The 17,554-nt window shown below is 43.9% G+C and overlaps 1 protein-coding gene across 2 annotated transcripts in view; it reads right to left on the bottom strand.

The window, feature by feature from the left end:
• Positions 1-17,554, bottom strand: part of PALM (paralemmin) — a 73,195-nt gene that overhangs the window by 11,595 nt on the left and 44,046 nt on the right. For both annotated transcript variants that reach the window (XM_083182022.1, XM_083182031.1), the window contains exons 2-5: positions 7,849-7,894; positions 6,577-6,657; positions 5,597-5,727; positions 2,700-2,820 (exon numbers count right to left, since the gene is read on the bottom strand). In XM_083182022.1, the coding sequence (XP_083038148.1) occupies positions 2,700-2,820; positions 5,597-5,727; positions 6,577-6,657; positions 7,849-7,894 (379 nt within the window). The remainder of the gene's footprint in view (positions 1-2,699; positions 2,821-5,596; positions 5,728-6,576; positions 6,658-7,848; positions 7,895-17,554) is intronic.

Raw genomic sequence — 17,554 nt, 5'->3', positions numbered from 1 at the left:
GCAATGAGCATGATAACCCCTAGCATCAAGCATGAAACCCATAGCAATGAGCATGTAGTTAAGCGGAACTTACTGTATGTGGCATAATATGTAATTATGGCGTGTGGTATTATATGTAATAGGCATTACAATGTGTATCATAATGAGTAATGGGCATTACGGCGTGTGGAATAACATGTAATGGGAATTATGGCGTGTGGTAAAATATGTGACAGGTATTTCAGTGTGTGGCATAATGTGTACTGGGCATTACCGTGTGTGGCATAACGAGTAATGGGCATTATGGCATATGGTATAATCTGTAATGGGTGTTTGACATGTGTAATAGGCATTATGGTGAAATTTGTGCACTGTCCCTATTTCCGGCTCTACACTTTCATTCTGTATCCTACATTTTAAAGAAATTTAGCGAGCCCTGGTGTATAAAAATAGAGAGTGGCAATGCAATAACTGAAACTCAGTAAGCTCCCACCGCAGACCGACGGTGGCATGGGGGAGCCAGCGCCAGTGAATTGTGCATGGAACGCCCTCCGTGGGGGCCCCGGGAAATTTTTGTACCCGGGCCCAGGATTTCTCTTGGCAGCCCTGGGTGGGCCCACAATCAATGGGCTGGAGCCTGGCCGGGCTTTGCTAGGGCAGCCTGAGCCCTTGGCAGCAGCAGAGGCCAGGGAGGAAAAAACTCCTCAAAGCCTACCAGTGCCACACGGTGGCTTTCAATAGTAAGGGAACATCGGGCAGTCACACTCACACTGACTGGCAGCCCCATCACCCGATTCTCCGGCAGCGGCGCAGCCCCAGCGTCCGTGTTGTCCTTCTGCGCATGCGCCGCGGCCAGCCTGTGCTTTACGCTGCCGCTGAGACACATCAGACTCGGCAGAGCGCTGTGTGCGTGCGCACCCTAGAGCTGTAAATCAGCCTGTGCTTTTAAGCACAGGCTGGCAGCGGCGCATGCGCAGAAGGACATCACGGACGCTGGGGCTGCACACAGCGCTGTGCCGCTGCCAGAGAATCGGGTGATGGGGCTGCGGGCTGACAGTCAGTGTGAGTGTGACTGCCCGATGTTCCCTATTAAACGCCACCTGTCGGAACATGCTGCCCGCCGTTAGTACTATTTAGTATAGTACATTTGCGGAGGGGGGGCGGGCCTACAGCGCCAGTCGTCCAATCGGCGCCCGGAGCGTGAGCTCCGGTGGCTCCGCCCTCCCTACGCCTCTGCTTACTACACTCCCTAATAATATTTTGGTGGATGTTGCTCCCTAGGAACCACAACAATTTCCTGTTACTTAGCAGGGCCCCACTTCTAGGACTGATCGGTGCTGCTCATCTCTCTGCTGGGGTGGACCCAGGCATGCAACAAAAGACAGCCTGTGTAACTAATAGTCATGTATTACTGAATATGGTATACATGACACTCTCTACACAGTAACACCACTGTAAGCAAAATGGTATAGAAAAATGAGTAATACCTCTCTCATCGTTCATATGCAAAACACTAATACATTAAGGGACAAAGGGAAGCTGTTTATATACTATAATGAGTTAATAAATCAACACTAGGCTGTATGTCTCTGATAAGGCACTGTTATATAGGAAATATAAAATCAGGGACATGTATATACATATGAAGATGCAAATGATCAGGTTTCATATAAAATTACTTGATAGATCAGTATGACATTAAGGTAAGTGACTGTGCAGCTACTATTCTAAGATAGGATATTAGAATGATGTATACCAATTGTCTGCAAGATAGGATGTTCCTGTGACCCATCCTGTAGGACATCACCTGACATATGACCCTATCCTCAGAGATCTGTTGTTAAAATAGCATTATGAGATTTAAGGCCCCAATATACTACGCTGAGGTACTGTATCACACGCAACCTCACATGTGATACCTCGGCAGCTGCCCGCAGGGGAGCCCTTGTGTGTGGGCCTTTTGCATACAATGTATCGTACGCGATCCCAGTCATGGCTGTGGGATCTGTCAAATCCTTATCCGTAGCTATGACGACCTCAGAATCCTATCCACTGTGCACAGGACCTCTCTTTGGATCGGTATCGGAGGTAAATGACGTACCATATGGCACTTTCCACTCATTTTATCACACTGATGGGTTTAAATAATGTGAAAAAGGGCCATATCGTACTAGTATGCGGGTACCTCTACATATCAATGTCTCAGTTGAGAGGGCCATTCTGAGTTACTATAGACTTACTCAGTTGATATTTCCTGATCTGCATTGATTCTGTGAATGTGTTGTGAATGTGTACGCAGTTGTGGGACTGTGCATCGGATCAGAATTGGTGGTTAAATAACATTTGATATGGCACTTTTCATAAGGGCCATATGGTACTAGTGTATGGGCACCTTCACATACCAATATTATTGTTTATGTTTAGTCATTTGTTTTTTTTCGGCACTTTTTATTTAAACATGAGAGTATACACAATGACAACATGGCAGTGGAGTCAGAAAACAAAAACAGCTGTTTTTTACACAAATACCATTGGCCATAAATAAAGGTATAATGCTCTTAAATAGTATATAAGAACACAATATAGAAAGACAAATACATGTTGAAAGAAAGGGAATTGGCTAAAAAAAGAGGGGTGGGGGGGGGGGTCATTCCATCAGCTTGTATACTAATAACACATTACCCCATTATTTGTGTGCAGAAGCCTATAGAGAACCTTACCTTGTGGCTCCTGGCCATGTCTTTGTTTTCAGGCTCTGAGTTTGCCGATTCCTCTGCCAAGCTCTCTTTGGTGGACGTGCTGGACAACCCACTCTCAAGTAGCTCAAGTTCTCTCTCCAGTCTTGGGAATCGGAGAGAAAGGGGTAGTGTTAGAAATGGGCACCATGAATGGCCTGCTAATGTTTGTCAAGGAAGCCAGTACAATTAGTAAGTGCCTATGATGCCACAGTACCACAGAAAATATGATTATAGAATAGCAGCCATAACTTGCCATCATGGTGGAGAAGATATGTTATTGTTTAGGAAGACATATTCATAGGTGCCAAGATTTTCCTGGGATTCTGCTCACTGCAGAACTTATACAGTCTCCACATGTAAAATGCTGCACATGGATATAATATAGGGCCTGATTTAGTCTGTGCATCTGCCACTGCTGCAGTGCACACAGACGGAGATTGAATTACGATTGAGGATTAATTTGCAAGTGATTGACAGGAAGCTTCAGTTTGTGGGGGGTTAAATGGGAGTGGAAGCAAAAACTGGGTGTATAGGGACCATTTCCGGGGCCGTTTATCAGCCACTGACTACAATCCTGTGTGCGGGATTATGTCTCCACTCTCAGTTGAGACTGCCATTTTGAGTTACTATAGACTTACTCAGGTAGTTGATATTTCCTGTTTTGCGCTGATTATGTGAAAGCTAAAGTGGGCATCTCCATACAAATCCCAGAGGTTGTTACATAGCATATTTAGTCAAAAATCACTTAAATGGCAGCACAAGTGTACAACTATGAATCAGGCCCATAGTGTATTACACCCGGTCAGGCGTTAAAGTGGGGGAAATGGAGTGGAACTACTGTAATTCAACCTCCACCTTGGCCCTGCACAGTAATTGTAACAGCCGGGGGTACCAAAAACCCTACCACTGGCGCTGCCTAATGGGGAGAGGGGAGGGGGGTGAACTAGGTGGCAGAGGGAAATTAGTTCCTCCACCTCTCCAGGACCACTTTAAGCTCTGCACCCGGTAACATTACACTGCTCCTGAATATGTGGAATCTACCTGGTGTACTTTAATGTTTCCATTTCAGGTTTCTGAACTTATACAGCACAGCCAGAGTGGATTAATGCTATTTATATCATTCAAACTGCAAACCTTTAACTGTTCCATAGTGAAATCAGAAATCTTTCGAGGTACATATATGAAGTACATGGGAGTGTCCCTGGGAAATAGCGACATATGGTATCTATACCAATTTATTGTCTGCTATATGATTATGTAGCCGGTGACATCCAGTATGAGGCCATCTTACCAAGCAATGGAACATAAACACAAAAAAATAGAAGAGATCTGCAGTGTGGCAATTGTGGGAACCTGTGTGAAAGAATATTTCTGTATGGGCTCATAAGGGCATATTTAAAACAACCCGCATATGTTATTTTTAAACATTTACACAAATTTACAAAGCTGCTAGTCAGGAGATGGCTCCAAGAAGACCATGCCCTGTTAAAGAGCTGGGAGCAGTGTGACAGTGTAATGCCCTAAAAAACAATGACTTCTGGCATTTTATTGTATGTTATCATTTTACCATAATCTACTTCTATGAATATAGTAAGGCCCATTAATTGTTGAATGTATGTCTGTTATTGCTAATTGTTACTGTCAGCGGTACTTATGTAGTATCTGGGCTGCCGATTTTTTGATTGTATGCCTTAAGTTAAGGCATACAATCAGATGCGATGCGATGCGATATCGCATCGCATCGCATCCGATATCGGATGCGATGACCCGATTTTTCCATAGGAATCAATGTTAAAATGATTCCTATGGAAAAATGGGTCCTTTTCATACCCCTACTATCCAAGTGGGCATGGAGTTGGATATAAACCTGTGGCGAGCGTAGCGAGCCACCGAGCCCGAAGCGTGGCGAGCGAAGCGAGCCCCGCGAGGGGACGGTATTCGTCCCCTCGCGGGGCTCGCTTCGCTCGCCACGCTTCGGGCTCGGTGGCTCGCTACGCTCGCCACAGGTTTATATCCAACTCCATGCCCACTTGGATAGTAGGGGTATGAAAAGGACCCATTTTTCCCATTGAATTCCATGTTAAAATGGACTCAGTCCATTTTAACATTGATTCCTATGGAAAAATCGGGTCATCGCATCGCATCGCATCGCATCGAATCGCATGGTCGCATGCGATGCGATGCGATCTCCCGATCCGACCCGATTTAGAAATCGGCAGCCCAGATACTACATAAGTACCCTGTCAGCAATACTATATAGACCAGTCCAGGCCACGTGTGGCTCTTTAGCTGAAAATATAGCCGAACCCAGCATGATTTACTAGCTGATAGCTGGAAGGGACTTCAAATATCACAACTGGAGAGACACAGGTTGGCCAGGCCTGATGTAGGCGCTCCTGTCTGGCTGACTGTATTACGACTCCTCTTTAGTATTGAAGCAATATTATATAACACATGTATTTTGACCCATTTGTCATTAGCTGAGACACTTTGTTACATGGCTGGTCACAGGTCCAATAATATCTACTACATTATGGTATTAAGTTTTAAGTGACACTTCCAAAAGTAAAAAATGTTTATAACAGAATCACAATATATCAAATAAACTGATTTAAATCTATTAAAATTAGTAATGATGATCAAAGAAAAAAAAAATCATGACCAACATCTTGGGATCTTGATGCCACGGTTTAGCAATGTACATGGGCATGTGAAAACAAAATGTATAAGGAAACTCTGTTGCGGTACTGACACATCGGTGTGTGCTTGCCATTACCCACATTTTGTAAATGTCAAATTTTACATTTGATTTGATTTTACATTGTAACTCAGGAGATGTTAAATCAAACATGACCGACCCAGACTTGTAATCCATATACCTCTGAACATTGTCTTCTAGTTCCCGGGTTTTCAGCTCATCTTCCTGCATCTGTCTCCTGGTTGCCTCATCTTCCTCAGGAGTGGAAGCTGGAGCTCCCTCAAGAAGCCAGCGCTCCCGAAGAGCCTTGGACTGCATAAGGAGAGAAAATATGAAATACTTTATTGCCACTTGTTGCCATATCACAATTGTCACTTAACTTTTTGATTTGCACTTGTTCCAAAGCAAGTGTCCATTTTTAGGAGAAATTGGATCGAACTGCACAATGGGTTGGGTACAAATGGTCAACAGTTATCATGTCGACATGGTTAAACTGTTGACATGCACCATGTCGATATTAATGCTGTGTCAACAATTTTAGTTGCGTGGGCTACGTTCCAAATATAAATGTGTCGTTACATGTAATATATCATAGTCAAGCCAGTCTTGGGAGTCAAATAAAAAGAGCTACTTAAAAAAAAAAGTATGTGCAAGATAAGCATTTGTCTAATCCCTTGATCAGGGATGTCAACTACATACTTTTTTAACTGACATTCCAGTATATTTTACTGACAACTCATTTTTAGTGATGCTTCGTGGTTTAGTAGGTTAACAGGATAAGTGAAAGCAAGCAGCTTTAACAGTCTTACTGCATATGCGGCTCAAACTAGAATATGGCTGCAGTGGCTACGGACTAGCCTTCAGCTTGTGACATTGACACAATGTAATATGAAAGCTAGTACGTGAGAATGTCTGTGCACAGCACTGGTTTTCATCCATTCAATACTAATTTTTTATCCTTCCAGCATGGGTTTTATATCTGTAGCGGCATCAGGAGGCTGACAGCGTAATACCCTATAGACATGAGTTTCAGCGTATGAACTAACAAAATATCGATAACTAAATAAAATATTACCACAAAATTTAAGGGATATCAAACAAATTGCAACATAATGTAGGAAAGCAATGTAACAGAACATGAAATTTCCACCCAAGACTCACCTTGAGATGCTGCAATTGTCTCCGGTCATCTTCAAGTTGGCGCCTTTTGTTTTCCGTTTCCACCTGACGTCGTCTTTTTTCCTGAGAGAAAAAGAAGAATATAGCAATAATGTGTTAGCTTAGCATGGTCATGTATATTGTTTTCACACTGTAAGTAAAATTATTAATAAAAACATGCTACAAAATCACTTATTTCTGTATTCCTACAATATGGCTCACTGTTGCCTTTTTTGGGTGCAGGCTAATATGGGGATGGCTAGAGCAACCAGGGTCCTGCGCGGGAATTGCTACTCAGGCTGCCATTATTTATTTTATAGTAAGGTATTCTGGGACATCTCTCAGTGTATATAGAAATGATGTATTTGGTTACATTTGTACAGGGCCACCTGTCAGCTTCATTATGCAGGTGCCAGGACCTGTTTGGATCTATTTGTAAAAACTGCATTGTTATTACTGTGGTCTCATGTGCTAGTTCTTTGCCATTTTGCTGCCACCTATACTAAAATTCTTGTGCCCTCTGTTATGTTAACAGAGAACAGAACACTGATCTTAGAATTAAATGTATTGTCAAATATTTTATACAGCATGTCACGTTATGCTGTGTATAGTTAACAAAGCATCATCCTATTACCTACCTCTGGGTTTTATACAAACATACATACCTACATACCTACATACATACAGTCACTTACATTCTTCATACCACCACCTCTAAATTTCCACATATAGGGATACATTTACTAACATGGGAGTTCTATTTAAGATGGGAGGTTGCAACCAATCAGATCCCATTATCTTTTACAAGCTGCTAAATAAAAAGTAGAATCTGATCCCATATTCAATAGAACTCCAATCTTAGAAAATGTACCTCATACAGGGCCTAATGCACTAAGCTTCAAAAGTGATAACATGGATAGTCATAAACAGCCAGCCAATCAGCTCCTGCCTGACATTTTTCAAACACAGTCTCTGACATGGCACACTGGAGCTGATTGGCTGGTAGTTTATCACTCTCCATTTTATAACTTTTGAAGCTTAGTGCATCTGGCCCATAGTGAGACGGGAAAAGGGTCTACAGCAGACAGAGTTTCAGACGGGAGGGGAGTAGGATAGGTTTGGGGGATGAGGAGGGATGGCAGACAGAGCAGCAGAGGGCATGGGCATCAGGCAGATCCTGGTGGGACTAGTATAGGACTGTGGTTGCATTGCAGTTAATGAACATATAATTAGCTTTGCATGTATGTGCATATAGGTGCACCCCTTTGTACTCACCGCTATGATTTGCTGTCTGTCCTGCTGAATTTGGGATTCATTTATCCTGGAAACAATAATAAATCAATATTTTAATAATGCGGTAGAGGAATATCATTATAGAAATAGCAGGTTCACAGTAAAGATACTATTGTATAAACTAGCCATACATGTATTTAGCCTATAAGAAAGTGATTTAACAAAGACATCGTTGTTTTATTGCAGCCATATAATGTGTCTCACCAGAGAATGCCCAAATGACAAGAGTAAATGCAGAGTACAGTATTGGCTTTAGTGAGTAGTAATATTGGCAATACCGTAATAATCAAGGCACATGCCTAATGCCCAGATTTATTTGTGCTTTTAGGAAAAATTAAACAACATATTATCAATGCTATAGGCATTACCAAACCCTCAACAGTGGTGCAAGTAGAATTTATTTCTTGGTGGTACTGATAACCTCCTCCAAAAATGGGCATGGCCATGTGTCATGAGGGGGCGTGGTCACACAAAGCTAGAGGAGTGACTAAACGACAATAGTAGCATGGCATCAGGAGACAGGGAATGATAAACGAGGAATGACTGGGGGTGGGTTGGCTCTTGCTTGGGGGAGAGCCGGGCAGCTTGTGCTTACAATTGTGGAGCCTGCTCTTCATGCTGTCGGCACCGCTGATGCCTGTCAGTGTGACAGGTTAAATCAGCAGTAGCCGGTAGCTACATACAGCACCAATCATAACGCTGGGTGGGCGAGCTGCGGATACATTATATTAGAACTTTAAAGAAAAATAGAATTGACAGTGGGTCAGAGGGTAAGTGGTACTACGTACCTGCAACATATTTCTTACAGGTACTCCGTACCACGCCGTACCCCCTTACTTGCAACACTGACCCTCAATAGCTTATTCAATGAAGTGATGCCAGATGTAAAACTGTTTTCCCCAATATTCTTATCCAATAAAGAATCTATTGTGCTGATGGAAAAAATCCTCCTATTCATTATGAGAAAGATTGTGACCAGAGTGGGCGGCATCAGTTATGTAGCATCATGGGTCAAGGCGGTGGCACAGCCCCTGCTGCCCAGGGGCCTCATAACCGTAGTGCCTTCCTCTACTCTTTCTGCTGGGACTTCAATAGTGTCCTTTATCATAAGCAAAGGATTTTAGGTTCTTAAGAAGGTGACAAATGGCTGATTTTTTTACATTTTAACAGTGGAAAAATGATTGTATGCAAGTGTCTTAACCCAATTAAAGTCTGTCAATATTATTTTGACGTGGAGAAAATCTTCTGAAATGTGATTTTTGATCATTTTCAGCAAGTTTCAATATACATTTATCTGCATACATACATTTTTTAAATAAATGCATTTTAATAACTCATTTCCCAAAAGACATTTTCCAAATAATTAAAACCTTTAATTTTTTTTTAACAGAAAAACACCTTTAAAGATTACATAATTATTGTCCCAATATTGCTATTTAAATGCCTCCAACTGCATCATTACTCATTGGGAGGGGTGTGCGAGGGGTGTGAGGTCCTGAGATTTTAACTTTTCATTTACTTAGGGGCTGCAAGCTAAAATCTAAATCAACTCCCATTGAGACCTTAATGTGGATTTCTAAATAAATAGGAAAAAGTTACAGCAGCATTAATGGAATGAGACTAGCGTGCTTAAATTAATTCAGGACTAAAGCGGCATACACACAGTGAGATTCTGGCTATGGCTGACTTTGACTATGCGTTTTCCCTTTGAAGTGCATGGAGTTGATTTTGACTATGTGCGATTTGGGCTGTAAATACACAGTATGCAAACAGACAAAGTCAAAATTGCTTTGCCTGTACAGTCTATTTTTACTTGCGATAAGCCCTGTACACACAAGAGTGATTGTTCGCTGAGCGAGATATCGCTGAGCAATTTATCCCAATTGAATTTAGGGGATAGACGGGCAAACAAGCACTTAAAAGGATTTCCCTCCCACAATTCCCTACAAAATGTGCAGCCACACAGCTCTCATACTTAGTTGAATATCCCACTAGGTGCTGTCAGAGGAAATAACTGTGCAACATTGTATGCATTGTACTGTAAGTGGGATAACAACACCAAGCACAGACTAAAATAGAAATCTTAAACGCTAAGTGGGAGATTTGTTAAAGTGCGGTCTAACCGAACTGCAGGTCTTCATTCTATTTGATATGTAGTTTATAAACTCTGCAATTTACTAAAGTCAAAACCACAAGATTTTAAATGGCATTTGGAGCCTGGGATCCAGCTCATCCCATTTATCAAGTGGCAAGGTGCCAAACTGTATGGTAAACTGACACTAAATGGATGTGGATGTTAGAGGTAAACTAGTTTAAATTACATTATGGTTGAGCTACCATGCCAGTAAAAGAGGGCAAAAAATGCACACTATTACAACGATGCTGATTGGGTGAATATTCCTGACCAACAGAGCTGTGCGTCCCCAGCTTGTTGTATTGTCAGCCTCCTTGCCGCTACGTACACACTGCACAAAACAATCTCAGTGTACACAGGCTTCTATGTGATGAGGAGGTCAACCCAACAGTTATTAAACAGTACATCATCGGCCCAATCTCCCGATATTGGTGATTGTGCTGACTATTGCATATACAATTTGTATAGGTGTGTACCCAGCTTTGGTATATTTGTTTAAAAATAAAATTGATGGGGTTGAATCAGTAGATTTTCCCAGGTAATCCAGGTAATCCATATTTGGTTTTCCTGTGTGTATGGCTTAAACCATAGTGGGTGACTTTCTGGCTACCACCTCTGGGAACGGGCAGCCAGATAGGGCATAGCGTGGCATATAAGATGACATGTGGGAGGGACAGGATGAGACTGGAGTGCCCCTCTGAGTGGCAGGGAGTGGCAAATATTTTGTAAACTGTATGAGTTTAAAGATTTGCAATCTGCCATACACAGGTTTTGTAAGATACAGTATTTATCCTCCAGACTTTTAAAGTATGGTACTTTTCACATCACATAATTAAGTACACTACAGTATATCACCCAAATGTGGACTTAAGCCCCCATACACAGTAAGGGATTTTACAAATGATATCACTCATTTTGGCCCTTCTGAGCTAAATTGTTTGTTGTATCGCTTAGTGCAGGCCTGTCCAACGTTGGCCCTCCAGATGTTGTGAAACTACACATCCCAGCATGCTTTGCAATAGTTTTAGCATTCTCTAATAGCAAAATTGTGGCAAAGCATGCTGGGATGTGTAGTTTCAAAACATCTGGGGGGCCAACGTTGGACAGGCCTGGCTTAGTGTGTACTCTTAATATCGTTTATGATGTCCGCTCCATTCACGATGTCAGCTCAAGGGGCTATGTGACGTCATTGAACAATTTCGGTAATGCACTCTATCGTTCACTCGGGAGTTCAAGGGAAATCGTTAAAGATATCGCTCATGGAGCGAATTGACTAGTAAACATGGGGCTTAAGGGGTATATTTGCTATAGTGCAGCTTTTTAGAAGTGAAGATGTTGCCCAACCAGATTGTAACTATTGTCTTCTAGAAAGTTCTAGATCAATTAGTAGAATATGGTTGGTTGCTATAGGAAACATCTCCACTTTTAAAAACAGGCACTTTAGTAAATGTATGGCCCTACTCTCAGGGTAGATTCAAACTACTTACAAACTCATCTCCAGGCACAGGGGGACATTTATTAAGATGGGGGTTCTATTTCACCTGGGATTTTGCTATGGGCAACCAATCAGAATCTACTTATTTATTTAGCACCTTCTAGAAGATAATAGATAGTATCTGATTGGTTGCCCATAGCAACATCTCATCTTAAATAGAACTCCCATCTTAGTATATTTACCCCACATTCCCTCCCAAAAGCTCCACTGAGCCAACAACCAGCTCTTCTTTTCACTTCACTCAGCTTTCTCTCACTCCTGACCTCAGGACTTTTCCTATGCAGCTCCTGTCCTTCTGAATGGACCATCACACATCTCCCCCATGTGTGATATTCACCTATATTATTTGCTGCCTTCAGTGCTCCAAAGAAATAAAACATATAAATACTTTAATAACATGGATCAAATATTTATTAGCCAGTAACTATAATGATTCTTGATTGATCACCTCATTATAATCTATGCAGGCTATATAGGAACACCACAATTCCATATTCCAATCCGATCTAACAACCAAATTGTGGCCATCAATGTTGATTGTCCATTGGCAAAATTTATTATGATAAAAATCAGACTTGTCGATTCCAATAATTTTTTCGGTGAATGCGGCAACCCATTTCAGATGTATGGGTCCCAATAGCTGAGGGTAAATAAAAAAGAGGGCTGCACGCAATAAAACAAAAATTATTAAACACCCCTGACTTGTATTAAACAAAACAAAGCATGTATCTTGTGTGCTCTCCTTACATACTTCTGTGATTTATGATCCACAACAGGTGTGGAATAGAGCAAGTGACGGATAGAGCCACAGCGATCTCTCCATTGCTGCCTGGCCATGATGTATGATCCACAGTAGGAGTGGGGAAAGCTGTAATATAGGGATGGTTTACAACCTTTACTTCCTATTGTAACCTGTTGCTCAATTTTGACATTTAATTAATTTTAATGTCATTTTACTTGCCTGTTACCTTCTCTCCTCTTTCATACCCCAAGCTCTCTCACTCTGTTTTCTACCACATCCTCGCAAATCTACTACAGACGCTGTCTGTCCTCCCAAATCCCTCTCTGTCTGCTTTCACTAACCTACCCTCTCACCTCTGGTCCTCATGGCTGTTAATCTCTCAACTTCACTTTCTCCAACCGCTCCTCCCCCCTCCCATACCTATCCTGACCACTCGCACCCGCACCCCCCCCCTCCCAACGACCCCCCCCCTCGATTCTGCAATCCCAAAAACCTTATCCACATAAATACACAACCCACCCCCCCTCTTTCCTGTGCACTATGGAACGCCAGATCCATCTGCAACAAACTCCCTGCCACCTCCTTGCTATCACCGAGACCTGGCTCTCCACCTCTGATTCTGTCTCTCCAGCTGCTCTCTCCCACGGTGGCCTCTCTTTCTCTCACACTCCCAGGCCTGACGGTCGCCAAGGTGGCGGCGTGGGTTTTCTCCTCTCAGCCTCATGCACCCACAGTGTCATTCACCCTGAACCCTCTCTCCTTTTCTCCTCCTTTGAGTCTCACTCTATCCGTCTATACTACCCCTACCACCTCCATGTCGCTGCAATCTACCGCCCCCCTGGCCCTATCTCCCAATTTATTGACAACTTCGCCGCCTGGCTTCCACACTTCCTCTCCTCTGACCTGCCATCTGTCATTCTTGGTGACTTTAACATCCCCTTGGATAACCCCGCTGATCCTGGCACCTCCAAACTCCTCTCTCTCTGCTCCTCTCTTGGCCTATCTCAGTGGACTACCTCTCCCACCCACATCCAAGGACACTCCCTCAATCTCGTCTTCTCTCGCTCTTCTTCCCTTACTGACTACACTATCTCGGCTTTTTCTCTTTCTGACCATCACCTCATCTCCTTCCCCCTCACCCTCCCTCCCAAGCGCATTGTCTCACGGCATAACGTCAACACACTTGATCTTGCAGCCTTCTCAAACACGCTGTGTCCTCTTCTCGCCCCAATCGCCTGCATGTCCTGCCCGAACCTCGCCGCCTCACTCTATAATGACACCCTATCTTCGGCATTGGACTCTGCCTGCCCTCCCTCCTCTATCCCCCTTCGATGCTCCAACCCCCAACCGTGGCACTCGCCTATCACCCGATTCCTTAAAAAGTGCTCTCGCACTGCTGAGCGCTTCTGGAAGAAATCAGACTCCCTCGCGCATTATCTCCATTTCAAATTCATTCTTTCCTCCTTCAGCTCTGCCCTTGCTCTGGCCAAGGAATCCTACTTTAAGTCCCTCATCCTTTCCCAATCATCCAATCCCCGCAGGCTCTTCACCACCTTCAACTCCTTGCTCTCCCCCCCTCCTCCAGCTCTTCCGTCCTCCATCGTAGCCGCTGATTTTGCTACCTACTTTTCAACCAAAATCTCCTCTCTCAGGACTGCCATCTCTGCTGCCATGACCTCACCCTCTCCCTCCTTCCCTCTCACATCTCCACTCCCCTCCTTCCAACCCCTGTCCTCATTTTACCCCACCACTGCCACTGAAGTCGACTCTATCCTTTAATCCGCTTCTCCCTCCACCTGCCCGCTCGATCCTATCCCCTCCAATATTATCAGTCGTCTCAGTCCGTCAGTCTGCTCTCACCTGGCTCACCTCTTTAATCTTTCCCTATCCTCTGGAATCTTCCCTTCCTCCTTCAAACACGTTCTTGTCTCCCCAATTCTCAAAAAAACAAATCTGGACCCCAACTCTCCATTCAACTACAGGCCCATCTTCCTCCTACCTTTTGCCTCCAAGCTCCTAGAACGTCTGACCTATAATCTTCTCCTAAGCCACCTTACTGCTAACTCCATTCTAGACCCCCTCCAATCTGGGTTCCGCCCTTTACATTCCACTGAAACTGCCCTGACCAAAGTCACTAACGATCTACTATCGGCTAAATCCAAAGGCCTCTTCTCTATCCTCATCCAGCTTGATCTGTCGGCTGCCTTTGACACTGTTGACCACCCTCTCCTGCTCAACACCCTCCGCTCCTTTGGCATCACTGGCACGGTCTTCTCCTGGTTCACCTCATACCTCTCCGATCGCTCCTTCTCCGTCTCCACTCCGAACTCCTCCTCTCCTACTACCCCGCAGCCAGTCGGTGTTCCCCAAGGGTCAGTCCTTGGCCCTCTCCTCTTCTCCCTCTACACCACCTCTCTGGGCACCCTCATCGGCTCCTATGGTTTTCATTACCACCTTTATGCTGATGATACCCTAATCTATCTCTCCTCCCCCGACCTATCCCCATCACTCCTGTCCAAGGTCTCCGAATGCCTCACGGCCATCTCAGCCTAAAACTGAACTTCTAATCTTCCATCCCCCGAACATCCCCTCTTCTCCCACTATCTCCATCAGCATTGGTGAAACAGAGATCACCTCCACCGACCAAACGTGCTGCCTCGGTGTCATCATTGACTCCTCCCTCTCTTTCACCCCCCACATTCGTGCTCTCTCACAGTCTTGCCGCTTTCACCTACACAACATCTCTCGCATCAGACCATTCCTCTCCACTGACGCGACCAAAATTCTCATTCACTCTCTTGTCATCTCCCGCCTTGACTACTGCAACATCCTTCTCTCTGGGCTACCTCTCACCCGCCTCGCACCTCTCCAATCCATTCTTAACGCTGCTGCTAGGCTCATCTTCCTTCATGCCGCTCTACCTCCGCCTCCCCCCTCTGTCTATCTCTTCACTGGCTCCCCATTCCCTTCTGAGTTCTCTTTAAACTCCTCACCACCACCTACAAGGCTCTCTCCTCCTCCACCGCTCCTTACCTCTCTTCACTGATCTCTATCCACACTCCCTCCCGTCCTCTTCGCTCCATCGCTTTCCGCCGACTGACCTCTCACCTAATCACCTCCTCCCACTCCCGTGTCCAAGACTTCTCTTGCGCTGCCCCCCTGCACTGGAACAACCTCCCACCACCCATCAGGCTTTCTGATTCCCTTACCTCCTTCAAGCGCTCCCTCAAAACCCACTTTTTTCAACTAGCCTATCCCTCCTCCTAACCTCTTTTGATCCTCCTATCCTGCCTCCGTTCCCATCCGTTCCTACTTTCCTATTGTTTTTCGTTCGTCCACCCACCTCCTTTTAGTATGTTAACTCTTATGAGTAGGGTCCTCCTTCCTCACGTACTCACCCTACCTCTTTACCTCACCTGTGCTCCTGTCCTGTTCTTCCCTTTCTCTACTTCATCCTCAGTCTCCTCGACAATTTTGACACCTTCTTCTGAACTGATGCTGATTTTAGTTCTACCAGCTATACCCCTATTTATACTGTATTTTTCAACACACCATGTACGTTACCTTGTTTTTTGTTTGCTATGTACGGCGCTGCGGACACTTTGTGGCGCCTTATAAATAAACCTACTACTACTACCCGAGGTTGAAATGCTGGGTCTCACGACCCGGGTCATTTCAACTTGGAGCGTTTCCACCTGCCTGCAATCCTGGGTTTTGCATGCCCCTGTGCAAAAACCCGGGATATTTAGGCTAGTGGAAAAAGGGTATTAGAGAAGAAAACAATTAAAGGTGAGTGAGATTAGTAAAACAGAAACTGTATAATGACATATAGACTGCTCTCCAGCACCACCACTGCCCTCTAGTGGCCGTGCTCAGTATTGCTATTATAATTCAATACAAAAAATAATCTGTACATAAAAAAGCATGTTTGTTTGTTTGTATCTTGCACAGTTCTCAAAGTGAAACTGGCAAATTTTATTTAGTATGAAAAAATGCAGCTATTACACAACACAGAGCCAACGCGACAATGCGACAGAGCTACAATTACTGAAAATATAATTTTTGTAATAAAACTGTAAAGGCTGCGTCTGTATATACATTTTTTTTTGTTAAAGTATACCTCTGGGGACTGTTATGAACTATGTAGATAAAAATAAAAAAAAAGATTAGAATTTTCTGTTTGTCAGTTTGTTCCAAAAAATACTGGTTGAATTTGATGATAAAGACCATTAAACCGACTGTAACAACATTGTATTCAGACATATAAACCTTTTGATGCTGTAACAGCTTCCACTCTTTTTGGAATACTGTCCACAAGATTTAGGAGTGTCTCCACTGGAAATTGTGCCAAATTATTCTATGCAGTATTTATGAGGTCAGGCACTGATGTTGGACAAGACAGACCTGGTTCGCAATCTTCATTCTAATTTATCCCAAAAAGCGCTTGATGGGGTTGAGGTCAGTGCTGGCATTATGTGTAAGGGGCAGTTTTGTGGGCATTATGTGTATAACCAGCACTACTACTGTGGGGCACTACTGTGGGTATGGTGTTTAAGGGGCACTGCTGTGTGGCGTAACATATGTAAGGGGTACTACTCTGTAGCATAATGTATGTAAGAGGATATCCGGTCCCTGGGTCAACAATGTCTAGATCGACAGTCACTAGGTTGATCACTAATGGTCGACAGTAACTACTGTAGGTTGACACTGACAGAAAGTCAACCCAAGCAAAATGTCAACATTAACATGGTCAACACTGAAAGTTTGACTCAAGTTTTTCATGTTTTTTTTATTAGAACGACACAGTTTATACATTATCATCCAAGTGAGCATAGAGTTTGATTATAAGAGTGTCCGAAGCATGGCGAGCACAGAGAGGGGATGTGACATAGGCATCCAAAAACTTGAAAAACCTGTGTGGACCTTTTCAGTGTTGACCATGCTAGCATCGACTTTTTCTTGAGTCAACCTTCTCTCAAAGTCAACCTAAGGTATGAAAACCATTTATAGGTGCCGACTTAGTTACTGTCAACCATCAGTGGTCAACCTAGTGACTGTCGACCTAGACATTGTCGATCAGCTATCCCATAACAATATCAACAGCACTACTGTGTGAAGTAATGTGTATGTCTCCTTCTGAATAGCCACTTCTCCTTCCCCAAGCCAGGGCCGAAACTAGGTGTTTCGGCTCCCGGGGCGGCAGTCATTTGGTCGCATTTGGGGGGGGTACACACACCAAATGACTGCCTTGGGGACAGGCAGCGGGGGTCTGGGGACTGGAGTAGGTTAACTCTGGCTCCTAGCGCTGCCTGGCGGT

The sequence above is a fragment of the Crinia signifera genome, chromosome 1, assembly GCF_055691185.1.
Source record: "Crinia signifera chromosome 1, ASM5569118v1, whole genome shotgun sequence".
In the NCBI taxonomy this organism is placed as follows: Eukaryota; Metazoa; Chordata; class Amphibia; order Anura; family Myobatrachidae; genus Crinia; species Crinia signifera.
Note: the sequence above shows the minus strand (reverse complement) of the source record. Positions and strands in the feature narration are given on the sequence as shown.